The sequence below is a fragment of the Apteryx mantelli genome, chromosome 3, assembly GCF_036417845.1.
Source record: "Apteryx mantelli isolate bAptMan1 chromosome 3, bAptMan1.hap1, whole genome shotgun sequence".
Taxonomy (NCBI): Eukaryota; Metazoa; Chordata; class Aves; order Apterygiformes; family Apterygidae; genus Apteryx; species Apteryx mantelli.
In genome coordinates, this window is record NC_089980.1 from 111303642 (window position 1) to 111331144 (window position 27503).

At 39.0% G+C, this 27503-nt stretch overlaps 2 protein-coding genes across 8 annotated transcripts in view; both read right to left on the reverse strand.

The window, feature by feature from the left end:
- Positions 1-11701, reverse strand: part of ZNF451 (zinc finger protein 451) — a 45997-nt gene extending 34296 nt beyond the window's left edge. For 6 of the 7 annotated variants that reach the window (XR_010883817.1, XR_010883818.1, XR_010883819.1 and 3 more), the window contains exons 1-4: positions 11363-11515; positions 11149-11240; positions 10562-10666; positions 752-835 (exon numbers count right to left, since the gene is read on the reverse strand). Coding sequence is in view for 4 of the 7 variants with exons in the window: in XM_067294159.1 (XP_067150260.1) it covers positions 752-835; positions 10562-10663 (186 nt within the window). In the remaining 3 variants the exon portion in view is untranslated. Of the gene's footprint in view, positions 1-751; positions 836-10561; positions 10667-11148; positions 11241-11362; positions 11516-11622 lie in introns of those variants that run through there. The other variant, XM_067294160.1, reaches the window with a different exon arrangement.
- A 2452-nt stretch (positions 11702-14153) lies between these two features.
- On the reverse strand, positions 14154-25926 carry BEND6 (BEN domain containing 6). The gene is made up of 8 exons (XM_013952351.2): positions 25484-25926; positions 25229-25374; positions 24620-24718; positions 24066-24243; positions 22388-22605; positions 20863-21055; positions 18647-18785; positions 14154-16159 (listed from the first exon to the last, which is right to left on the reverse strand). Exons 1-8 carry the CDS (start codon positions 25677-25679, stop codon positions 15895-15897), a joined length of 1434 nt encoding a protein of 477 aa, XP_013807805.1. The 5' UTR covers positions 25680-25926; the 3' UTR covers positions 14154-15894.
- Positions 25927-27503: the final 1577 nt, after the last annotated feature.

A 27503-nucleotide genomic window follows, 5' to 3' on the forward strand; every position in this document is an offset into this window, starting at 1 on the left:
CTGCAACACAACCAGCTCTAGTAAGTGTCACAGTAAAGTAGCCTGTGCATGTACAGAAGATCTGTCTTTCCATTAAAACCAGGCTTATTGCACATGTCTTCTCCTGCAACACTAGAAAACAGAAGTCAGGAGAGGGCCACTGCTGCCACAACAATTCAAACAGCCTATGCCCCGTCACAACCCCTCAGGAAGGCCCCCTGGAGTGGGCACAACCAGCTTGGGGGATACATGAGTTGTTCTGGTGATGACCAGCCTGCTTCTGACTTACAAATTCTTAGGAAAGCTAAGAAAAAAATGAAGTTGGGTTAGGACCAGGTTTCATCAGAATGAGCTCCTCTAGCCCATAAACTGCTCGTAAAAGTCCTTTCAGAAGAAAAAGATCTGGAAACAGGCCAGATATATTTGCAGGCTAGAGAACAAACACACTGACCTATAAAGTCACTTCTAAAATGACATTTTCCTTTCCTTTTCTTCACTGTACTTGTGAAAAACAATGAAAGCTAAATCAAAGCCTTAAGTTCATTTCAAGAAGGTAAAAAAAATCTCTGAGAAAAAAAAAGAACAAGAGTTAGCATCCTTGCCTTCCACTCAACAGTAGATAAAAACAAAAATTTTAAGTGTTGGCTTATTTATTACTTCTTCAAAATACCTCCAAAAATTTTTTCAGGAAGAGTACCTGATGGTAAACATACAGGAGATGGTAATTATTTTTTCAAATGAGAAGTCCCAAGATACATTACAACATACTCACATGAGCATAAGAACTGCTGTTAGGTTCTTCATCTTCACTACTGACAAGATCAATGCATTCAAGTACAGGTCTTAAAGGCCCTTCCTGAGAAAGTGTTAAAAACACACACACACAAAAAAGCATTAAATTATTTTTCTTGAAGATAAAATGATACATGCATTACAACACATGGTAGCATTACAACATCTGAAAGGGAATTTCACCAAGATTTCAAGAGGGTTTATTGATGAGATTCCTGCAGTGCAACTTTTCCACCTAACAGGCCAGTGCACAACTACGAGTTAGTAAAACACACAAATAAATAAATATCCACAAATAATTAAAATATCAACTTAACACACAAATATCAACTAGCAAAAATAAAGTGAACAATCTTGGCCTGCTCAATAGCTGTATATTCTTCACCTTTTCAAACAATTTAGAATATATATTCATATTTATAGGTGCTCAACTTGCCTTTTCTTCAATGGTACTAGGGTGTCAGACTGCTACCAAGGCAGGAATAGTCTTGGATTTCACTAACCAAAGCTAAATGTGTTCGGCTTGTTAAGACACAATTTAAATTAAATGCCAACTTCAAAAGCAATTGGGCTCTTATGCACTTCAGACATTAAGAAAGCAGAAAACAGCTTCATACACATGTATGCCCTAAAGTCCATTCATGTCTAAGCAGAGTCCACAAGCAGGTCATAAAGTTCTCTTTTTATTAAAATCATAATAGGAGGGAAAGGCAATTTTACTTTAAAAGAAAACACATTTCACCCACTCATGCTAATACCCACATACTCACAAGCACCACGACATGCGCCTAAATAGTCTGTTCAGCATTCAGTCACCAAGACGTGTATCCAGGCAGGACTGGTCAGGACTCCTTGTAGTGACACAGAGGACAAAGGACCCTGGCTATCAGGTACTTATTACATCCTCTCGACTCTTCCTAGCTTGGTAGCCACGTCCTGCTCTTGGCTACTTAAGATTTTTCATCTCTCTATCCTGTCCCTTCCCTGGAAGTCACAAAGATTTATTCACTGTCTTTTGCCTCCTTCTCAAGTGTCTTAGGGCTCTAACCCTACTTTTTGTCTTCCTGCCATCATCATAATGGTTCAAGCCTTGGTTTTAGGCTGGATGAAGGCTGTCCCTTGTTTTCCTGATCTGGGAGTCTTGAGAAACTTCATGTTGATAGTCTGTGACCCTGATGACCTTCTAATCTAGATAGTATGAACACCTGCTATTCTTACATTCCTTTATATCTCTTCTGTAATTCTGTATGTGCTTCCACACCCATATATTCCCATTCACTCCCCATTCAGACCAACTTTAAGATTTCTATTACAAATCTCTCCATCAGTAGAAGGAAAAATGTTGGCACAACCATGAAAAAGCAAATGGCTAAGAAATTATATTTTTAAACTTTAATGAGATTCTAAAGTCAGAAAAATTAAAATCAACAACCTAAACTAGGCAAATAGGTCCTAAGTTTTTAAAGAAGGCATACAAAATAATATCTAGAACTCCACCCAGACCCATTATAACATGATTCTTCAATTTCTAAAGGTAAAAAAGAAGCACTATGTATGCAGTCTGACATCATGCAAAAAAACACATATGCCACTACTTATCACATGTCAACTAAACAAGCCATACAATGAACATTAAATAGGATGAGCAGGTCTACATACACCAAGCAAAAATATTTCCAGTTACTGTAACTCACATCCATGATCATTGCTTAGGAATGTACACATCTTTCTTGAAAACTATGTTTGCCTCATTTTTGTGGCAACTACACAGTAAGAGGCAAGGTCAACTAAAATCTCCACATGCTGTAAGAAGCTTCCCATCTCTGCTAGATTCTGAAAGCTATTGTCTAACATCAAAGCAAATAAAAAAAAGAACAAATATGGTTCTAGTTTTTTTGGTTTTTTTTGCTCAAGTCTGCATAACATTATGTAGATTGTATTAAGTGCGAAGTTTTTCACTAAACTGCAGAATTAGCCATTTGTCTGGCAATGATGCTGGCAGATGTGGCAGAACTGTTATATACTCCAAAGATATGCTTTGTTAGCAAGTTAAGTTTTCCACGCAAAAGAAGGACTTATGATATTCAGCAGTTTACTGAATTCTTGAAGAGGTGCAGTACTGTACCCAGCCTCTGGGCCATATATTTGGCAGTCCTGAATGTCTCAAAAACTAAATCGACTAGGGTAAGCTAAGATGATTTATTGCCTCATGAAAAGTAGCAGAGGCAACTGCAGCAGCATGCAATTCTCTCTGCTGTGTTTACTACATCTCATTCTTTCCATTCTTCCACCTTTCAAGGCTCTAAAGCTGGTTAAGCCCGGCCAGGCTTAACCAGTCTTCACTGTCTCACTGGGGAGGAAGAGGGATCAGATGCTAGAGATAGATAACAAAAGCTTCTATGGATTGAGCTGCAGGTTGCCAATTACACCAAAGCAGTGCCTAACTTTTCACATTTAAGTAAACATAGAGAATTTGCTTTTCTAAATGAAATCTAAAAAATCCAATATAGATTTGGTTTTGTAGAAACTGACAACCTCTGTGAGTTTATAAGAAATCAAATCTTTATTAGAAACAACAGGTGTTAGCAGATGACAGTTTAAAGACAAACTCAGACCTCCTGACTGTCCAAGCTGTTCAATAAGTGGTTTCAAAATGTTCAGGTCTGATTATAATTGCTGTAGTTTCTTCAAATACACACAGATTTTCCTTATTTCTGTTTATTTGACTAACTCAGTTCAGTTCAGCAACTAAATAATTAAAAGTTAGGAAACTGAGAACTGAAAAGCAGGGAAACTTGCATTCAAGTCTAGGAAGTTCTAGTGACCAAAACAGTAAGTTCAACTAATTACAAGTAATGTCATTTGCATACACAGAACACATTCTAACTTTTTTCCTTCTGTATCCTGTACCTTTTACTAAAAAATTTTTACATCCTTTTTTGTTTGGTTAGCATTCCAGTTTAAACACAAATGCAATATGACAACTTTTTAAAATGACTTCTCAAAGAAAAAATACATCCTTATTTTTCAAGAGGGAAAAAAGATGCATGACTATATATGTGAAATATGAAAAACAAATGACATCTGTCTACATGCACACTCCTGAATAAGGCAAGCCCCAAATTAAGCTTTTGGGCTAGTTTGTTTTTCATTGGTTGGTGCCTTAACTTTTAGAAAAATGACTGAAACCTTAAAAAAAATATTGAAATTAAAAATGTAAGAACTACTGCCCTGGGTCAGATCAAAAATTCATCTGGGCTGCAACAGATACTTTGAGAAAGTTTAAGAATCAGGGAAAACATAGTGTAATCCTATATTCAGTATATTCATTAAGCCAATGTGTGAGTAACCTTGATTGAAAGCCATCATTACTGCTCTAGATCCATCATAGCAGAGTGGCATTACACAGAAGAAAGGTCAGAATAAGTCTTCTAAAAAAACAGTGATTTCAGCTGTGGCTCATTGCTACAGCAGTGCTCCTTTCTGCCCAGAAGACATTGGTACCAGATTGAAAGCTGAAGTTCAAAGCCTCTTAATGCAGTGGCCCAGGACAGAAGTCATCCTGATGGAGAGAGACTGAGTCTAGGTCTATTCTTCCCTTTAAAAGTTCACAGAGGCTTTCTAAAAATTTGATGCAAGCAATAGCTTCAGACAGACTTCCTACATTTTCAAGCTTGCTTGGAGAAGTGGTGCCAGGCGAAACATCCTTTTTCCAGAGGCACAGCAGGTACTGCTAGTAATCATTCCCAATTAATACTCTGGTACTACATGAAGGGAAAGTTTTGAACAGCAGGAATTTAACTTTTGTTCTGCTGGCTAACCTCAGCACATGACCAGCCCCAAACTGAAAATTAATAAAAAGCTTAACCAGTTGGGGGGAAAAAAAGTAATAGTAACACAGTAACATAGTGCAGAGAATACCAAGCCTGAGGATTCCACTTCCGTGTCATGAGAATAAAGGAGCTGAGGAATACTTAGCTTCATCCAGCTCTTTGTATCTCCCCAGGAGATAAACTCCACCAGCTAGAAAGTATCTTGGCACATAAGAGCTTGAGATTACAGTAGAAACAACACGGTAAATCCCTCAAAGAAGATCTGGAAAATTTGTGGACTCTAGCTGACCATAGTCACTATTTGGCATCCAGGCAGTCATCAATACTTGGTACTAAGCAAATATGGAACCTCAGTCTTCATATACTATAAGTAGGTCTTTCATTCTTAAAAAGCATCTCTAATTCTCAATTACTTTTCTAAACAATCTTTGAAAGCCAGCCTTCTCACCAACAACCACTCCATAGAGCAATAAACCAATAGCTATAGAAGGTATTTTAGTTACTAGAAGAACTTCCATGTTTGAATGATAGAAAACTATCTTTTGAGACTCCAGGAAGCTCTGGTGTCCTGCTGTTATTCATGGCTTTGGCTGAAAACATTAGCAATGAATTAACAAAACTGTAATGTCACCATGCTATGCAAAATACCAACTGTAGCAGTGAAAATAATCAAGTTCATTTAGTCAGCAGCTGGTAAAGATGAAGCCTCAGATTCATCTTCAAGGAAAAACTCCTTTTCAAGGAGTTCTGTGAAGCTCATCTCTATTACTTCAAGAAGTTTTTTCAAAAAGTCCTAAACTCTGGTCTCACTTCCTTCCCCTTTTTCATCTGTCTGTGTTTATCAGACCTAGCTAACAGCCACCTAATCCACTGATATTTCACGTAAGGTTGTGTTTGTTTGTTCGGTTTTTAGCTTTATGTGCATTCAGACCATAAACCCAGTTTACATAAAAAGCACATTTAAACTTTTGCATAATTATACATATACTAGCATACAGAAAGCACGAAACATACTTTCAATATACAGTACTACAGAGTTAACGTATCTTTGACAAAATAATTATGTGAGCATAAATATGTATACACATGTAATCACTATTGCCAAACAAGTAGAGCTTAAACTAAAAATCTAACCCATGTTGAATTATTTATGCTCTAAATCTTTGACCCAGCAGACCTCCTATTTTAAGCCAGTTTAGTAACTGATTGAAGTTGTAAACCAATGTGCACTTAAAAAGTTTTCATTTCTCTAATCTAGTAAATACAAAAATCTAAGTCCTTGGCTGACTTGAGTTGGGAACAAAGGTAAAAATTCTGCTTCAGATTCTTCCTAATACCTGCAAAATTTTCTTCAGTACATACTGTGATGCAACTGAAAGCCAGAGAGATACATTAATATAAAAACTCAAGTATTTAACAATTCACATGGAAAGGAAACAAAACAAAATCTTTAAATAACTACTAAGTTTCAGCAAATCACTTGACTTTGGTACATCCGAGGGCCAAGCGTTTTTAAGACTTTTGGAGGACACCCAATAAACAAAGGAAAAAATATAAAGTCTTCTTGTTCCTTATGACCTTTGTAGAACTCCATTTTTTTTAAATAAATCAGTTTTCTTTGTTTTAATATCATCAGTTCTTAGTGGTCCCTGCTCTCCTTTCTATGCATCTTTCACGTCCTGCATTTCTAATCTTTTAGCTCCATAAAACATTAAATAAGTTTTTGCATCTTTCCTGTCTCTATACCATTCTGATAGCGACTAATAACAGCTTAGAATCAAGTTCAAGCAGTAACTGGAGATAAGCAGGTCACCTCCGAGTTTTCTAGGCAAGATAGTTTCATGCTGTCATACCATATCCTTCCTCTTAATCTCTGCAGAAAAATTCATATTGGTTCTCTTTGAATTCTGAATCCCAAACAAAACCAATATAGTCTTGATGTCAGGATGATGAAACACAGTGTGTAACAGCACTTGTTTTTCTTCATCCCCAGCCTTGAAAGCTACAAATTTTTTTCTATAAGGTGTCATGTGATTTTCTGTCACATACAATACTATACCATTTTGCCATAGTGCTCCTCTGCTAACTACCAGCATTTTGTGGCTATTTACTAGCAAAGTAAATATTCTACATGGGCTATATGGAGTCACTATAAAACATCTTATTACAGATATCTCTCAGGATATCTATTAGAGATTCCTGTTTCTTCTATCAGTAGTAAAAACAACTTCATGCAAAAGCCTTTGAAAATGGGCTATTTTAACTTATCTACTCATTAAATGACTCTTACTGTACACTGATTTGTAAACTAATAAAGTAAGCCCTCCCATGTTGATAGAAGCTGCTATACAGGACAAAAAGAACAGTGACAAAACAGGCAAGAAGGTCCTTCTCAGGTTTGATCTTAAAAAGTATTAAAAACATCCATTTGTAAGAAAGTAAGTGGCAACTCCAACTCTTCCAGACCAGACAGACACTGTCTTCTTTGTCAGTAAATGCAGTAAAACGCTGCTGCTCATTCTTGAGAAAAAAGTTTAAAAAGGAAGAGCTACAAGTATGGCGAGTATGCTTCTCCTGGAATCCAATTTAGAGCTCATTACTGAATAGGCCAGGGCCTATAAAACCTGGAATAACCAACATCAATATCTAAAGCACCCAACTATTAAACACTATGCCTAATGGCAGTACACAACATAACAGTGGCAGTATATTTTTCTTTGAATTTAGACTTTTGAAATAAAATCACTGATAGTGAAGAAAACTTGGCATAAATGTAGTATTGCATCAGAAAATACAAGTAATTTTTTAATACACATATGCTTAATTTTCCAATCCTTTATTTTGGATGCATAATTTTATATGTACTTAACATATATATTCACAGAAAATAAACACAAATACACTACTTAACAGTGTTAGCCATTATAACACAACATACGATAGGAGTCAGGGGGCAGGGGCTAGCAACACTGTTTCAGACGACTGTATTTAAATGCTTGATAGAACTGTGTATTATTTTGCGGCCCCACATACAGTAACAAAGATAAGAACCACCCCTGCCTAGAAAAGCCTCTAACTTCCTCAGGGACAACTTATGTTTCTTAAAGGAGCATCAGAAATAAGTAGTGGTTATATAGTAGTACAGTCTTAACATGTTTACAGAAAGAAAGTTTGATTTCAATAGATTATACAAATACTTGCTTCAAGGTAAATATTATATATCATGAATCTAGCTTGACTTGAATATTCAATGCTAAATGAGTTGTTCAACCTTGTCTTTCAGACAATAGCCTTTATTATTCCTACAGAAAAGGTGAGTGCAATGCTTCACAGAAGCAGCAGACACTCTGGACAGGATATTGACAATCTCAAACACAGTATAGCAAGAGAAGACAAGTGTGAGGAAATGAGAGTATTAGAAAAATATTCTGTAACACAGTTTCATATTGGTTGATTTAAAAGGAAAAAAAAAAAACATTCTAAAGGTTTGCCATTGAACAGATTTTCCTGGATTGAAGGGGAGTTTCAAAACATACACAAGGAATTTGGCCACTTGATTTCATCAACCTGCAGTCAAACTGGGTACCAGTTTTTGGGAATGTCTTTGAGAAGGTCTCATCATTAAAGAGATCCATCAGCAAGAAACGTGAGCAGAGATCAACACCATTTAAAAAAATTCAGGAAGAGTTTGACACTTTCTATACAGTGGCAACTATAAAAATCTGTCTACATACAGGCTATAAACCATATTAAATCTGTCAATCTCTTTATTCTTGCCTTATACTTCCTAAGGAAAAAGAATGAGGTTCAGAACATCCTATTACAAGATATTAAGCCATTAATAATCATGGCATGTATTGTAGATTAAACCATCTTTTTCTGCTGGTCTGCAAAGTTAGAATTTAATGATTTTAAGTGGACAAGATACGTTGTAATGCAGAATTAAAGGGTAGGAAATTGTGGAAGAACAACCAGAAGTTTCCTGAATGAGGGCAAATCTGACTGTAGAAGCAAGAAAACTCTGGCAGCAGCAGAAACTGCTTTTGAAGAAAAGCCCTCATTTGATGGAGCATAGTCTAATGGTAAGAATTCAGATTCCCAAGGAGAGTGAACAAAATAGTCAAAAATGAAACAGAACAGAAAACAAAAACCTTTCAAGAAAAGAGAAAAACACAGAGAGCATAAGGCCTACAACTATTTGCTTTTAATGAAAATGATCACAGGTTGAGATATCCAAATGGGCTTCTCTAACTCAATTTATCCAGTATCACTAGTGGTCTGGGTGTGTTGGGTTCTTGGTACGTGCAGAAAACAGTATTTGAATGATTGGGTAGTATTCATACACAACATGTATAAAGCTTGTGCGTTTCTAGTCATACACACGCTGTACCGGAATGCTGATTTAAAGCTAGGCAAATAGTTTAGAAATCCTTTTGCAAAATGCAAGTTTACTTCAGAGATGTGTGATAGTAGAAATAAATGATAGCTCAAAAAGAGGGAGCATTGCTGACATTAGGTAATGGCCAATTTCAGACACCTTTTCCCCCATGTATTCAATGACAGCCGTAACATTCTTGCCCCAGGAGACCAACCCTGCAGAAACGAGCCTAAGAAGCCTTCTTCCTACATATAGCCACCTCTCTCAGCAGTCATCACTGGTACCACAAAGGATCCAGATTATACATAGGCAAAGCAAAAAAAAAGGTAGCAGAACTGTTGATTTTAATAAATCTCCTTTCTTTTAATTGGTGCTGTGGGTTCCTCCCACAGCCTTTCAATCATTGCACATCCAAAGCTGTATTAGTTTCCTCATTCTTAGCCTGGTGTATTAAGAAAGTGAAATTTATACAATCATGCTACACATGAAAACACAGGAATACTTGTCTGCATATACAATGAATTTTGAACTCATTAGTCAGTTCTCATCAAATTCATCCAGAAGACTGAGAAGTCTCAGATATAATCAACTACTTACAATTTTAGCAAAAATATGCATATGTCTCTCATACTTGAACTCTTAAATACCTCTGGAGAAGGAAAGTCTGTACATTGAATTTAGACTTTATCAGACACCATACAAAAAAAATCTACATGAAAGCCAGTGTAAAAACTGCACAAATGTCAATCACTATTCACCATTAAGAATAAGACAAATCCATAGGAAGCCAGCCATTATTAGTTCTGGTATCATATAAATACCTGGTCTTATTTGCATGACTTGTTCCTTAAGAGAAATCATCTTTCTATTCTTGCATATATCCCTCCCATACAGTACCATTTCACTGATGATGGACTGAGGTCAGAACACAGGCAGCAAAAAAATTTCTGCTTTTCTTGACTATTTAACAGATGTAAATGCGTTAAAGTTATATTCATATAAGCCACATGTCAGCATTAGAATATCTGCTGTACTGTAGCTATTACACTGTGCCTGAGTACACTGTTTAAGGTCTTTACCCCATTATTTCCTTCCTCTTTCTCCAGCTGTAAATACATAGCGTTTTTGACGTTGTTTTGCAGAGTGAGCAGCACTCTACTCCATTCATTTCAACGGGACTATTCATGGAGCAAAATGCCATGCAATATGATTACTCCCCCCCCCAAAAAAAACCCCAAACAGCTACAATGATTAACAGACTTCTCATATGCCTCACTGACCATTTTGCATCCTCCACTCCTCTGCTGAAATACTCAAGTCTACTCTCTCTCTGTAGGTCTAAGTGACATTACTTTCTACCCTTCCCAAGACATTGTCAAAAGTCTCTTTAAAATGAACTTGCTGTCTGTCACAAACATTTTCTATTTAAATCCTCTTCAAAACCCAAACCAATGTTTTCCATTAAAATATAATCAAGATCATAAATACTGTATAGAAAAAAATATATCTATTTTATACAACTACTGAGAGGGTATTCACCACTATGGGCAATATGTTCCCAAGTCCAAGCTCTACTTACTCCAATGAACTCAATGTCATCTTCACTTTCATGCTGATTGGTGTTTATTGGTGCTGATGGTGATTTACCCTCAGGAATGTTGCCAGAGCTAAGAGACTCCATTATCTAAACAGAAACAAATCAAAACATGCTTCATCATTAAAAAAAAAAAAAATTTCCTTCATTGCATTTTCAGTTTCTTTTACAGCTGCTCTGGCTTTACAACCAATTTGCATCCTCCAAATCTCTTCATATCATTCAGTGACAACTATCGATAATACCAGAATAAGTGATAAAACAATAAAATAATTTTGATTTGAATTATATTTTCGAAGTAATACGCAAAACATGGCCTAACCTACAAGACACACCAATACCTATATTCCTCCAGCAGTCACTCATGGTGCAACCTTTACTACAGAGAGTAACCTGGCATAGTTGACCACCCTGGCTGAATAACATATTTCAGTCTCAAAACCATGCAAACAGAAAAATCTGAGCTCCTAATTTACCTGTGCTTCGCAGTTGTGCCCCCCACTAGAATACAAATACAGGTCTGTTTAGTAAAAGACACGTCTTAAAAGTGACGACTTAAGGCAAGACCATACTTAGCAGGTACAAGTATTTTTGATGCTTTTGGCCACTGTAGGGTCGCAGGAGAGTCAGAAGACGGATGTTCTGGCCTCAAAGCAGCGTCGTCCTGCCAAACGAAAGACTTGCGTGAGCAGCAGGCCCGGGCGCCCGCGCGGCGCGGCCCGCGGCGGCCGCAGGGCCCGTCAGGCAGCGCCACCGAGGCGCAGGCAGGCGGCTCTGCTGACTCACTTGCGTGTCCTCGCCCGCACCAGCGCGCCAGCCCACAGGGTGCCGCGAGAGCAGCAAAAGCGAGAAAGCCGCAAGGCCGAGCGGTAGCAGCCACCATGCCGGCCCCACCGAGGCAGCGCGGGTGCGCCAGGAGGCGGCGGGGCGGCCGCCCAGCGCCTGCTCCGCTCCCTCCCTGCCGCCCGCCCCGCGCAGCGCAGCAGCCGCCCCGCCCCGCGCACAGGCCGTTGCTAAGCGATGGCGCCGCGCGCCGCGGCCCTCACAATGCCGCCGCCCCGCCGCCGCCGCCGCCGCCCCAGCCAGCGCCCGCAGGCGCAGCAGCAGCGCCCGCCCGCCTCCGCTTCCTCTTCAAACTGGGGGTGGCGGGCGGGGAAGGCAGGGCAGGCGCGGCTTGCTGGGACTTGTAGTTCCCACCCCGCTGCCCGCCGCAGGTGCCGGCGCGGCCGCAACGACGTCATGTCGCGGCTGCCCTGCGGCGGGGGTTTTCTTTTTTCTTTTTTTTTTTCCTTTTTCTTTCCTTCGGCACCTGCCTTGCCGCCGCTCTCCCGCCTTCGTTCTGCGATCGCCCGCTCTGAGTAAAGCTCGCAGTCGAAGGAGGGAAGCCCTCGTGCCGCTCCTTGGGCGGGGGAGGGCACCACCATGGGAGGAAAAGTGGGCGGGGAGGCAAGGCGGGAAAATCCCCTCCCTCGGGGCGGCCGCGCGCGCTGGGCGCGGCCGTTAGCGGCGGCCGTTGGCGACCGTTAGCGCTGCGCCTCGCGGCACGTGCCGGTGTGCGGCTCTGCCTCTCGGCGGGCTGTGCCTGGCCGGAGTGTCCGGTTACTGCCCCTGTGTTTTTGTGGGTTCCTGTGTCTTTTTTCTGCATTTCCCCGTGAGGGTGGTAGGATGCTGCCACCCTGCCTAGGAGAGATTTTTCTTAAGTGCTTAAAGGGTGTTTCGCTCCTGACCGCTCTTGGTCGAGTCCATTGCAGCGCGCCCCCAGACCGGCCCGGTTCCTTCGTGCCCTTCCTTGTCCCGAGGCTGTGCCTCAGCCTCACCTGACCGGGGTGGCGGGGCAGAAGCAGTGTCACCCCGCAGCACCCATTTATGGTGGCCTCCAGAAATCCCGGCGTGCTGGGAGCATCAAGCTCTGCTCTGCGCTTCCCTAACACACCTTGTCCAAAGAGTACCTCTGGTGAAAGTATGAATAGCAGACGGTATCACGTGCGTGTGGGACACCTCTCAGAAGGAGAACTGGTGTGGTGCCCTGGGACCACCTTTGCCCCGGCCAGGCTTCGCCAGGCTTCTCTGCAACCAATTCCATGTATTATGTACCCTGAAAACAATTATTTTCTTTTATAAAATTTAAACACATTTCAACTTCTTTCTTTCTGTCCTTGCTCCTTACTGTGAGTGAAATATTGCCTTTTTAACCATTGATTTCCCTCTTGTGTCAACATTACATACTGCCAGTTACTCTTAATCTAGAAGATTTAGATGTGGCAGTTTTTCTTTCTTTTTAATTTTTTTTTAAATTTTACTCCTAGTCAGCTAGTATACTAGTTTTTAATAAGAGGGGACAGAAACCAGACACATGAAAAACTGATTTATTCAATAGTATTGTTTTTCAGTCAATTTTTTATCCCAGTTTTCACATACCCTAATGCTCTTTCCTCTTTAGAGAACAAATATTCTTACTAACCAATTCATAATAAACAATGGCCAAATTCTTTTTGCAAGGTAATCTTCAAATTTAATCAACATTGAAGTACTAAAAATGGGTAGTTCAAATTATTGGTTTCAGCACTGCTTACTTAGTTTTCAGTACTGAATCTCCAGTTGTTAAATACCGTACAGTTGTATAGCTTTTAGGTTCTTCTACAGAAAGCTGTCAGCCTACTCTGATTCTGAGTAATGCAAATAATGCATCCTCTATCACTCATGATCGGATGGATTTTACACTTTGTGACACAACATATTTACATGTCACCAACTAATTTTGATTCTAGTGCAAATCTTGGGATAACCAGCGTTAAACTGCTCTGCTTTCCCCTCCCTTCTCCTTGTTACTTCTGTAGTTTCTCATCTGTAATTATTTAATCTTCAGTTTTGTATTCACAGAGAGTTCATCAGGGTCTTTTCGGAAAACCAGTTATATTTTCTTCCTTTTCAGTCATACTGAAAGGACCATGGCTTTTCCGTTAACCATTTAGTTGTGCAAAATCTTCTATTTGTTGGGATAATATCAATCCTATAGGCAGAGAGGAAAGAACTGCCTCTTTGCAGCTTGCTCCCTGCTTACCCTTTGGTTGAACGTTAAAATGCCTGCTTTTCTCTGTTCTTTGCATTTTGTCCAGAACATCCCCTACCATGCCTGTTTTTCGGTCCTTCACACTACCATGAAAATCCTCCTTTTCTCTTTGTGCTGAGCTGCCAGTCCCACTTGTTTTCCTTTGAAAAACTACCTGGTCTGAAAAATAGAAAAGCATCTAGTGCATCACGATCTTCAGTGCTGTCCCAGAGGCAGAGAGAGCAGCCGCTTGCGTTTGGCTCAATGTGCCTGTGTGCCCAAGGGGTTCTGCACCTCCGGTGCCAAACTGCTCCACAACACCAAGGTAGCTGCAGCTCTGCTATATCAGCTGGGAGGACTTTAAGCTCCTCAGTTAAAAATTATGAGTTTTATAAAACCTGGCTTCAGAAACAGAAAAAAAAGAGCGAGTGAGAAAGAAAAGCAACCTTACATGTGAGAGTGTACAGTGGTGACTGATTTAAGAAAAGGCCCAGAAGAGAATAAGAATAAAATAAAATGAAGACAGGATAATGTTTAATTTTATTTGATAGAAAGTTGCTTCAAAAATATGGATTAACTATACATTCATATATGCTATACATACAAGTACATATACAAAATATACATAATGGCAAACATCCTTCTGTTACATTCTGTGGATGATAGTGAACAACATGAAACAGAACTTGTGTCATGTTGTCATATCTGCTTTCATCCTAATCCTATCTACAAGGAATTTATAGACATGAGAGATGAAAAAGGCTAACAGATCACTTAATCCATACCCCTGCCCATGCAAAAGTCTTCTCTACAGTGCATTTTATTAGTGCATTGTTCTAATAAAATTAAGGCTTGCAGCATCTCCCTCAAGAGGTATCCAGCTGCTAACCTTGTCCTCAGAATTTTTTTTTCTGGCATTCACCCCAATACTACTTCTAATTTATTTCTAATTCAGATATGTTTCTCCTCAAATCAAGCTAAATTTCTTCATTTTCATGTTTTTTTTTCATCTTCATTCATTAGTTGCTTGTTTGCCAAGTACAAAATATATTTAACTGTTGTTAGTACTCTCTCTTCTAGGGGAAATACACTCAAGCTTGAAAGCTATGGTCTCTACTTTCCATCCTACAAGCACCCTGTAAACCTGGAAGCAGCCAAAAGTAAAACTACAAGGAACAATGGGGAAAAATGTACCTGTTCTCCTCCTTCCAGGCAGTTACAGGGTGTGCCAGTTGCCTTACCGAGACAAGTGGTGTCAGGTCTCCAGAGGAACTGCCATGTTGCTGAGGGATTTCTGGTACAAATCCCATTAGGACCACCCTACCTACCCACCCACTCCCTAAACAAAAGGTAGCATCCCAAAATCTAGACACAGGGAGTAGGAGCTGGCATCTTTGTCCTTTTCTAGTCGCTTTGTCCTTTCTAGTCGCTAAAGACTGTCCTCAATTTACCAAGTGAAGGGACCAGGCACTCTCAGGCTGTGGAGCTGATGTTCAGGAAGGAAGAGACAGTGGGAGCTGCCAAACTGGAGTTCCCGCAGCAAAAAGCCAGTGAGAGAAACCATGGCCTCCCCAACCAAACAGGCTGTCCTGGAGCACCTTTCCCTGAGCTAAGAGGGAACGTGGCTTCTTTCCTTGCCTTTTCAAATTTTAGAGCTCAAAAATGAACTGTTTCTTACACACATCTTGGGAGCTGCAGTTTCATTGCCCTAAGAGTATTTTCTTCTTCCCAGCTTAACAGGATCATTAAATATCTGGGGTTTTTTCCTTCCCTGCTTATGTGGTTTCTAACCCTGTGCTGGTCACAACTTTCATTTCTCTAGGAAAAATTTCTGCCCTGTTTTCATACCTCTGTAACTTTTTTGTAGTAATCTGCAATAACTTTCTTGGATCTGAAAAGTGCTTTTCCATCAGCTATCATGGTGAATGCAAGGGGATTAAAGTTCCTCTTATACTTTATTTTGGTATTCATGTAAATAATGTGCTGTTTATCTAACTAAGGGGAACTCTTCTTGTGTTCTTTGGAACAAGTTTATATTTTTTGAATTACAGTGTAACATGCAAATATTTAGTAATATCTTAAAGCCAAAGAAATTCATATACCTTCATTTTTTTCTATGCTGTGGGATTTGGGAAAATGGTTTCCAGGCTTCTATTCTGCTTGCAGTATCTTTGTCCAGTGATGCCAGGCCCATTAAATATTATTTCTGTCTGTTTATACTATTCCTTAATCTCCATAGGGAGCTTGAACTGCTATCAAATACCTTCTGTTATTCCTTGTCTGAATTCCTGAGATCCTGTCTGCAGCCCTGGTTGGGAGAGGGCGCTGGTGAGCTTCTCAAGGGATGAGACTCCAGGCTGGAAGAAGATGTGAAACACTCTTGCAGCCCTCGGGTGGGGGGAAATGGGGGAGTAGGACAGCTGTGGCTTTGCTGAATTTGTGCATTAGCAGCTGGTGAATCATCATCCTGCTGTTCTTGTGTGCTGGTAGGAAGAGCCGAAGACATGATGCCCTGAGGAGCAGCTGCTGAACCACTGTTGAGACAATTCATAACTAAGCTTGGGGTATTAACAATAGACACATGATCCCTACTGTTCTTAGTTTTTGAGCAGCACAGTTTATTAAGCTATTTAACTAGTTTCCTTCATTGACATGTTCTCTTTTTCCTCATCTCGCCTCAGTCTGATGGATCGGAGATGATGATTTGTCTGTCTCATTGGATTTGACTCCAAATTCCGTCTTTTGAATTGTAATAGTTTTTTGGGGAGAGGAGGTTGGGCAGGGAAGGAGGAGCAGAAAGGGAGGAGTTTGTAACTGTGGTATCATCAGTTTGAATTTGTTAGTAACTTGTGTGTAAGTTGGTGCTAAGATACTGCATAACAGAATTTTCCCTTGACTTCTCTCCTCTACTTCACCTTTGGGAGGTGAACTGAAGGAGCTCTGATATTGTGAGCACTTTTAAATTTTCCTGATTTTCTTGCAAAGAAAACTTGTGTCATCTGTGTTAAAGGAAATGGCTACATTATCTCTAGGATGATTACTTATAAGATATTTAAATGCTTTTACCTTGAAGAAATTCTGAACAGGTGTAAAATGAATTAATTATTAATATATTCTAATAAGCATCCATTCAAGAGAGTCAATTTAGGCAATATTTGCACTGGTTTCCATGGATATTGAACTGGATTTTACATAAGGACATAGCAATAATGGACATAAAGATACTTTTATTTTAAGATATCAAGTTTAAATTGGAAGGTCTTCAGGCACTATTAAAAAGCAACTCAGAATAGTATTTGTTGTGTATATGTGTATTTGTACTGTTGAGCTAGTGTTCAAGATCCTCCCACCAAGACTTCAGGAATATTGTGTCTGTACAACGGGATAAGAGACAAGGATTAGCAAAGTTTATGGATTCATCTGCTGAAGATTATAAAAATTATATATACCATTATATTTAAGATATAATACTTCAAAGAAGACCAAGTCTGTCTTTCTGTGCTGTTATTTTTACTACCTGGGTCAACTAATGACAGTGTATTTTCAAACGTTTCTTATCTTTGATATTGCTGTTTTCATAAGACAAGGAAAAATATTATAGTGAATCAATACACACTGTATGTTACAAATACAGAGGTCTTTTGTTTTATGCAGCCTTCTCATCTCTAGGAGAAAAGCATTAACATAGTAAACTGTATTTTAGCCAGGCTGGTGCATTTTTTTTCTGTTTCTAGCTGGGAATACTTGAATGTATGGATTCTTCCAATAGATATTATCTGAGTAATTCTCAAGTAGTAATTCACAGACCGCTGGTGGTCCATGGAGTACTTCCAGATGGCTTTGAGAGGAATTTTAATAGTGAAACACTGCTACTTTTCAAACAATGGTGTTTCTTACAGTGTGTAATATAGTCAGATATCTTGTTTTTTTGTTATGCAGTGTCTTATAGTTGCAAATATGGATTTTAAGCATGCATAATATAAATCAACTAGGAAGAAGTAAAATATTAGGACTCTCTTTCCCCATCAGGGAAGTTGCTAAACTGCTAGACAATAATTTAAATGATAGCAGAAAACACATGAATAAAGTAGTTTGTTTCCACTCAGAGGCTTGAAAATCTGAAATCTGGAGAGTCTGTAAGTCCTCTGGGTATGGAAAGTCTAAGTAAGGACAAAAGTGCTCTCCCTGCCTCACTGATTTTAAGCTCTGATCCTGTTCCTCTCAGCATTCCTACAGAAGAGCTTTCCTAAGACAGGATAAAAATACTGTAGAGTTGCCTTTCATATATGTGGAGGCTTCTTTATATACATAAAGCCTCTACAGAGGCTTTTTTTAAGACTTGCACTGTCACATTTTATATGAGTAAGTTTTTAAGTATATAAATATATGTATGTTTGGTATATATGGAAACAGTATTATGCAAATAGGTGACTTCACTGACAATAGGGATGAGTTCAGCAATTTTAGGCTAGTCTTGTTCACAAGGTAAGTATGCTCATAATAAAAAAGTTGTTATTTATAATTCCTCTACCACAATAACTTAGACTCTTCTATCAGTAGAAGAATGCTGATTTAGCTCTACTACAGTACTTTTATCAGTAGATACAGAAGAGGTATGATTTCTCCCTGTTTTTACATGGGGGGTTAACTGACGCACAACAGGTGACATGCCCATGGAATGAAATGCTGGTCTGTGGAGATTCTACAGACAATAATAAGAAAAGTAAATAATGTCCTGATCAAAATAACTTCATGTATTTACTTCTGTTTTCTCATCCTGTGCTTTACTTACCTTGTGCTGCTTTGTCTAGAATGAACAACGTTTTTGTGCTGTAATGTTAAGCTGGGCTACTTTTGTATAATGTAATCTTTGTACAGGACATGAAAATATTTACCTACTGGGCAATGCAAATCTGAAAATACATCTTAAAGATAACTTTAGGACTATTTTTAGTTTTTGTTACCAAAGGGTAACATATGGAATGACACACTGTAGACTACAAATTTTTTTTAAGACTTACCAAAAGCCATGCTTCTGAAAAGCACCTGAGTTAAGATCTTTGCTTAAAATTGGCTTCTTGGTGCAATTGTTCAGTTTTTGTCCCATCATTCTCCTAATTGAAGCATCATCTGTGTTTGGAAACAACTGCTTTGTGATTCCTGCAAAATAAAGAGATGACATATATGAGGCCTCCAAACCACAGAAACCACAGATGCATAATCTAAAACACATTTATTGCATCTTTCACATTTCCAACTACTTCAGCTTCAGCTCTAGTTACTTTTCTGTCTTCACTTGCTGCTTCACTGATCTTGCACACTCCAGCTCTATTTTCCTCTGTGCCTCCCACATTGCGGTGCCTGCTCTTGGCATACTCAAAGGGAACTCTAGGGCCACAGGAGCTTCCTGCATAAATGATCTTCCTCCCTTCCTGTGTTCTGTTCTTTATCAGACATTCCTATTTTTGTCCTCCATAGTTCTCACACCTCTGAATCTTGCAGTTTTTGTTCATTACTCTTCATTTGCAATTCATGTCTCCTTCTCCAAAAACTTCTCTTCTGTTTTTCCACTAACTGCCTAACTTTTTTAAAGGCAATATTAACAGAACTGGGCATCAGGAATGCAATACCTGCTCCCTTCTTCTCCATTATCTTCACTTCCTTTGATCTGTTTTAGTTTCATTTCATTTTGAAGTCTCATAGCTTCCATCTTCTTTAAATAATCTGATCTACTAACTCATTTTCTACAGTCCTAGAATTCTCAGACTTCCTTCTTATTTTTCTTCTTGTATAATGTTATTTTGACGTTTTTCTATTTGAATTCAGGAGGGCTTTCATTTCCCTTAATAAATTTGACTTCGCTGTTGGTTCCCCTTTGTCACTGAACTCTTCTGCAGCAGCCTGTATGCTATGTTCTGATTATCTCCTCTGCTTTCCTTTTCAGTTTTGCTTAGACCCTTTCACTGAACCCACCTTTAAAAAAGTTGCTAGTAGCTTTTCAACCAAGAAACCTTTTCTTCACACTCAAGCTGTTTGGTCTCTGGTGTCTTAAATCCCTAGCTCTTTGTTTCTTACAACTTTTTTCTTGAACTTGCTCAATTTTCCTTATTTTCCTCATCTGTCTGATCTTTGGCTATATCCATTTCTCCTGATAGTTTACTGGCAGAGGGAGTGTACACTTCTTCTTAGCTGGCACTCAAGATGCAGGTGAAGTTACTAAAAACTTTATTATCCCCATTATGTATTTTTGAATATATCCAGTCGCCCTTCTCTCAGTGCACACCTCTCCCTTAGCTTTATGTTATTTCATTGTCAAACTGTCTTATCTTACCTTGTCTAAATACATTTTCACCATCTCACTGTCTCTTTCTTCTTGATTTTGGCACTTTTTCTCTATCTAGGCTCCTAAGAAAAAGAGGTTTATGCAACTATACCATCAATACCCTATTGATAACTCTTGAAATTGATGGCCAACTTCAATAAAACTGGACAAAGGGGTACAGGAACTGGAGGTAAGTTGGGAAGGGAACTTAGAGTATTGAGGAAGACCGAGGCAATGGGGGAGGGATTCTGGTACAGAAAATGGGGCTATGTTGGTAAAATTTTAAGCTAAGGTGTGAATCCAAATAAAATCAGTACTAACAAAATACAATTTTTTTTAAAGCTGCTACTTGCATCTGAAATGATTTTCTCTTTTCGTGCATCTGAAATGATTTTCTCTTTCCTATGCACCAAACGTTTTCTGCCTTAAACCTCAGCACAAAACCCATGTTCTTTCCTTCTCTGATCTGATCACTATTTGTCTTTTATACTTTTCCTCGTTTTGCCTGAAGCACTATTTAAAATGTCAGAATTTATAATCTTCACCAACTAGAGAATAGAGCAGGCATTATTTAAAATCCGATCAAGTGTGATCTCTCTTTGCCTCCCTTTTATTTGTTACCTTTGTGTTCCAGGTATGACTGTTGTATATAATTCTTTCAAAAGTTAAAAAATGACAGTGTTACTATGCCTTAGTAGTCACTGTTAAATGAAAACACAAAATTTGCACAATTGAAATACTACTACTTAGCATTTCACTAAGAGTTCCAGATGGATTAAAAAAATGTGATGACAAAGAAGAAAATATGAAACAGCACATAACCTGAGTTACCAGCTGTAAGTTTTACTGCCCACCCCTCAAAGAAAGCTCTCCGTCAATTCAGTGCCATATTGAGTAATGTTAACAAGTTATCACCTATGATTTCCTGAACTTCATTCTGATTCATAGCTGGTTTTGCTGCTTTATCCTTTGAAGAGGAGGACTTTGCACCTGTCAGGCTGTGCGTAGCCATGTATTCATGTGTATAAAGTGCTTGCATCAAGTCATTTACAAACTTTTGAGGTTTGCTCTTGTTACAAAGTGCAATCTGCCACTTTTCGATCTTGAACTGGAAAACAAAATTGGTCATAGACAAAACTATTGAAGTTCTCTGGAAATATTATGCAGTATTTCTCTGAAATATTTTTAAAGTGTATTTTCTTTTTTTACTGCAATTTCAAATGTAATCTCTGCAAACTGTGTGCCAGAAATCAATGCCAAACTTGCATGTCACTCAAAATTTGGAACTGTATGTGCAGGTCAACAGTTTTTTCAGAAGCAAGTGTGGAGCAGGCTAAGGACCCCTGTTCATACTAGTGAATGGTTCCCCAAGCAGCCCTTCTTGCTCAGCAGTGGCAGCAGGATATGTTCAGACAGATCTAAAACCTTCTGCTTGCACTCCAGGCAGGCTGGATGTGATCCAGGTCTGTCCTGGAATCTCTATAGCCTTGTAAGCATGGCACTGTGGCCAAGCTAATATTCCTGCCTCTGAGCAGGCATGCCTTAGGAACTGTGACATCTGGCCCTCAGCTTTGGGAGAGATTTCTACACACTGCAGTTGTACAACCTAAGTATGTGAGCTCTCCAAATGTGCCATTATGAGCTACTTCTATTTAGCAATAAGGTTAGGTTGCTCAGAAAATTTGGTCTTTTTAGTTCTTTGGATATGGTCAGATCTTGTGCACTGTAATATTTAGTCAAAGAATCATACCTTGACAATTCTTAATAGATTTATTTGGTTTTGGGGACCCCACGACAACACATGATTTCCACAAATTGACATGACTCAGTGCACAAGAATGCTTATGTGAATTGTGAATGCAGAAGCTGGAATTATTCTTTTCATTAGATTTTTATATTTTTTCTGTACAGCCTCTGTGCCTGAGGCTTCTCAATTCTGTTCTGTTATTACGGAGAATATGGGAACATCTTTATTCAGTGCAAAATATGTATTTCTACTGACGGCTGGCCAGCGTTTGGAACAAGAGCAGAAAACACACCATTCTTCATTTTACTTATTAACAGTTTAAACAGACTCTGCTGGTATTTTTCTTAGATAATCTCTGAAATGCTGTCATTCCCCTTTGACATCCAGAACATCAGAGTAGAACTTATTCCTGGATCTCAGTATTTTCTTCATGCATCCACATTCTGCCCTCAATCACAGATGTGCAAAGCCACTGAAATCAAAGCAAGCTCAAGGACGTACTAGCACGCTGAATTATGTCTAGTGTGTCTCATGGAAAGGTTCCTCTGCACAAAAGGAGCTCATTAGTCGCTTCATCAAGTGACTGAAGATAAAAGATTTTTACAGATACTTTTTATATCTGTTATACAATCACAATAAGCATGTATTACATCAAGTTTTAATTTTTGTGCTTGAAATTGCCTCTTAACTGACCTGTTTTTCAATCTGTTGCTCCTCATCTTCCACATTCAAAGTTACGGGTGAGCTGGAGTTACTATGCATAGTTGCATAGGAATCTGCTAAAGAATTGTTAGACGTTTTCCAAACAGCATGTGAATGAAGGCTGGACGCAGATGTTGTCACTCCCCCTTTAAGCAGTGCTTCAGCCATCCCTACCAGTTCCTCAAAATGGGTGACTGCCTGTGGCAACACTGAAATTAAATGGAAAGTAATGGCTAAGAACAGTAATTGAAGCTTTCAGACTCCAACTATGTCAGCATGCATATTTTGTAATTAAAGTCCTGTCACACAAGCAAAAGAGTAAAAGTAGTCAGCAAAGATGCTCTAACATGTTTTTTCTAGTTTCTCAAAATTTTCCTGTCATTCTCCTGCTCTCACCTGTGAAGTTCTGGCCTGTCTTCAGAATATGTGAGATCAGTTCTCTCAAACAACTAAGAGCAACCATTAATTAATTTTTTCCCATCACAGCACTAAGCTAGATATTTTTCTTTTCTTCTTGCTATCTGAACAAGCCTTCAGAGATGCTAAATATGGGCCAAATAGTGATAGATTTGATTTTTCATTTGTTTCAAAGAAGTTACACCTTCCTATACATAGACTATATTTTCCCTTTTTTAATCTATAGAGAATGTCTTTTAAATGGCCACTTCTCTGACTAACATTTAGTTTCAAAGATAAGTTTTCATTGAGTCCATTAAAAAATCAATTCAGCGAGTTGAAAGGATGTGAGGGATAAAGAATCAGCAAGATACAAAATCATTAACTTATTGGAAAATGCTGTAGAAAATGCTCAAGATGAAAAGTGAATGAACTTGAATGTATAAGTTGTTTGACACTAATAAAGCTTGTAAAAATGCTATTCAGAGAGCTGGAGAAGATTAATTCAAATTAAGGTGAATGAAATATGGGATGGAATCAGCTGAGCAATGAAACTAATAAGCACTTGCAAAATCATAAGACAATAAAAAAGAAGAGATGTAGTAGGCTGCATAGGAGTGCTATGACATAGCTGGCGATGGAAGTAACATACCCTCTTTAAACATTTGTTCACTAGTGTTCAGAAATATTGGATTCAGTCTCAGCTGCCTCAGAATAATGGTCAGGGACAAGTAAGAGGGGCTTCAGAGACTGTCACTAAGTGATTAAGGATTCATTTATAAAAGAACAAAATGGTGTAACTTTGGGAAAAGATTAAATTTGTTGTTCCTAGAACTAACTGAGGATTATCAGTCCGGAGGAATTACCAAAGAAATTAAAAATAAAAGCATTGCAGAATAAAGACAATTTTAGTAGATCAAGAATAACTGCTTAATAAATAAGGTTTAATTGGACTGGTCAGTGGAGTATTCAAGTTTAGCCAATGGTTACATATAGCAAACAGAAATGTTCTCTTAGAAATAACTGACAGGATTTAAACAGATTTTTCTGTTTTTAACTCTGCGATCATGTGGTCTCTGTTTAAGATATATTTTTTCTAAGTGCTGCTGGAATTAAATGTTGCTATGTAATGAAGACTTTTGTACTAACGGTAGGCCTTGATCTTGTCAGGTGCTCGAGCATCCATAATTCCTATTCAAATGGTCTTTTATAAATCAAGCTTTTCATAACCTTCAGGCTCTCTTCTTCATCACAGCATTTCCCCTGCCTTTACCTTGCAGCATCACCAGGGACTGCCTCAGGCGGCAGTTTTCTCTCATGGTGTCTGTCAGTTTCCTCTTGAGACTTTTTATTTTGGCACACAGTTCCACCTTGGATAGTTGGAATAAAGGCTCTTCATCATCACTGCTACTTTCACTGTACAAAAAGTTGTTTCCTGAATATGGTTCTCTCTGAAAAAATAAAATGGTCTATCTAGAGCAACAACACAGAAAATTAAAGCATTAAACCTAACATTAAAATATCTGGCTAAATCAGAATATTCTCTTTGTATACACAAAATATATAAACAGACTTGGTGTATTTTATTAATAGCTGTTACAGAACATGGATAGTACTGTTCATATTTAAATTCAAAATGAAATGTCAGAATAATACTTAGCTGTTAGATTTTTCTCTTTATGATGTTCTCCATTCACTGATTTTCTAAGGTGGTATCTTTAAGAACCACAACTTTACTAAAACAGAAGTCTTATACCTCCCTCAAACAAATAAATCTCAGTTTCCTTTGGCTTAATAGATTAAAATTACTCCAGATAAGATGTTTACCTGTTTGTTAATTAAAGATGTTTCAAGTTGACTCAGGATGTTGGCAGGGGCAGATGCCTGTAATGATTTCTTCCTTTTTATACGCTTCATCATTTTCCCCTGTAAGCAAGAGCATAATAGTACCTTTGCATTCCTATAGAACCCTTCATCAGAATATATCGTGGTATACTATAAACTTTTATTCACTTTGCCCTTGACATTCTCTGTTAGTATTTTTGAAAAATATATTTGCAACCTTTTGTTACTCTTGAGATCTATGTTTTATTTCTCCAAGTTTTGTCACTGCAGATCTCAGAACAATGCAAAGCTCGGAAAACCTGGTCCCTGCCCTTCTTGCGCAGTGGTCAGATATCTGTCTTATGGAAGAAGATGCAATGGAGCTACAGAGCACCCGAAGTCTTGAATAACAATTTTTCTTTAAATAAGCAAGGGAGAAAATCTGTTGGCCTAAATGCTTACTCCAACAGGTTATTGTGCTGGGGCATCATGTGAAGTTTGCCTTTATTCCTACCTTCAGTATACATATTTTCTGTTTTATACTGTGAACAATCAATAGTTATGGTCTACTTGATTATATTATGGGTTTACCACATAAAGACAGAAACTCACCTGTTCTTTATCCAGGTCACTGTCTTCACTTTCTGAGAATATCATTTCTATCCTCTTTCTCTTGCCTTTTCCAAGGACTTGTATTTTTGTAATTTCATCTGCCTGCAATATCTTTTGCATCATTTCCACCAGCTCTTGGGGGTCATCTGAAGTGAAGAAAGGCCCAAGCAAAGAAGAAGCAGCAAAATTAAGTACTAATACCTTGTAACTAGATTAAAATCTCTTATCAGCCAAAGGCTCTGCAACTGTACTCACCACTCATGTACACAACTTTCACTAGATGCTTTTCTGTCTTTCTTTCTCCCACAGGCCAGTTTACTAGCACATGCTCATTTGGTTTCAGGAGTCTTTCTAATTCATTGTTGTCACTGGGAAGATCCTGTATCCATGAAGTCTCTCCAATTTGCAGTGAATTATCATTTACAAAATCAAAGAGAGTGAATTTTTTCATTGTTAAATGGTTTTGTCACACAGACACTACCTGCAGAATGTGATAAAAAAAATAGCTGTTACTGTGTCATGCCACAGGAATGCTACAAGAATACTTTAAAAAGCCCCTCACAACCCTCTTATTCCCGGAGTTTGAAAATTATCTTGTATGAAAATATTCTGGATAAGGAAGTGAAAACTAGCCAAGTTGCATGTTAAATCTCCTCTGAAAGATGGGAGCTGGTCTGCTCAACATGTATACATTGGAAAGACAGTTGTCTCCAAAACTACAGAGAAAACAGCTTTCACTTACAGAGTTCTTGCTTCTGTACTACTACCGTGTCTTATCTATCTCCTGTCCCGGATCTCTACTGTCATCATATTTGCCTCAACAGAAAGGCATTTGCTGATGATACAAAACTGGGAGGAGTGGCTGATACCCCAGAGGGCTGTGCTGCCATTCAGAGAGACCTGGACAGGCTGGAGAGGTGGGCAGAGAGGAACCTCATGAGGTTCAACAAAGGCAAGTGCAGGGTCCTGCACCTAGGGAGGAATAACCCCAGGCACCAGTACAGGTTGGGGGTTGACCTGCTGGAAAGCAGCTCTGCCGAGAAGGACCTGGGAGTGCTGGTGGACACCAAGTTAAGTATGAGGCAGCAATGTGCCCTTGTGGCCAAGAAGGCCAATGGTATCCTGGGGTGCATCAGGAATAGTGTTGCCAGCAGGTCGAGGGAGGTGATCCTCCCCCTCTACTCAGCCCTGGTGAGGCCATATCTGGAGTACTGTGTCCAGGTCTGGGCTCCCCAGTACAAGAGGGATGTGGCACTACTGGAGCAAGTCCAGCGAAGGGCTACAAAGATGATTAGGGGACTGGAACATCTCTCTTATGAGGAAAGGCTGAGAGAGCTGGGCCTGTTCAGCCTGGAGAAGAGAAGGCTGAGAGGGGATCTTATCAATGTATACAAATATCTAAAGGGAGGGTGTCGAGAGGATGGGGCCAGACTCTTTTCAGTGGTGCCCAGTGACAGGACACAAGGCAGCGAGCACAAACTGAAACACAGGCAGTTCCATCTGAATATGAGGAAAAACTTCTTCACTGTGAGGGTGACAGAGCACTGGAACAGGTTGCCCAGAGAGGTTGTGGAGTCTCCTTCTCTGGAGATATTCAAAACGCGCCTGGATGCAATCCTGTGCAACGTGCTCTAGGTGACCCTGCTTGAGCAGGGGGGTTGGACTAGATGATCTCCAGAGGTCCCTTCCAACCTCAACCGTGCTGTGATTCTGTGATTCTGTAACAGAAATTTTCAGTGTGTCAGTGAACACCCAGCCTCAGAAACTGAAAGATACAGGTATGACAAAAACTTTCCCTACAGTGAGGGAAAGTACCAAATCTATACGCTGTTAAAAGGGATGTATGACTTCCAGGACTATATTAATCATCTTGTGGGCAGCAAGATGTACAATTGCAGCCACAAGAAAACAACCCAGAACAACCCAGGACAACTGACTGGATGAAGTATGACGCATCCTGGCACTGGAAAACTTGATATATATAAGAAATGACAGGCCAAGGACTGGAAGAGAGCTGGGCTGACTTATGAAGAATAACAGCAACACAGAAAACCCAGATCAGACATATAGATAAATCCTTTCCTTATATCAAACAATATTCTTAAAGCAAAGGACCATTTCAGGACTTTTTAAAGCAGAGAAGTTCTACACTGGGAAAAGGGAACAAGTCATACTTTGTATTTTGTTTTTCTAATTAAGCTGATATGCCATACATGAAAGTATGAAATGTGAAATATGTTATTGAACACTACTGCAAGTGTTACCAGTTCATACA

Bases quoted from the DNA above. Each gene is read 5' to 3' on its own strand.
- BEND6 (XM_013952351.2), bottom strand. From the start codon at position 25,679: ATGAAAAAATTCACTCTCTTTGATTTTGTAAATGATAATTCACTGCAA. The intron at 24,719-25,228 runs GTGAGTTTCTGT...TCTTGCTTACAG, and splicing joins GTGACCTGGATAAAGAACAG to GGGAAAATGATGAAGCGTAT. The intron at 22,606-24,065 runs GTAAAGGCAGGG...ATTTAATTTCAG, and splicing joins GTCCCTGGTGATGCTGCAAG to TGTTGCCACAGGCAGTCACC.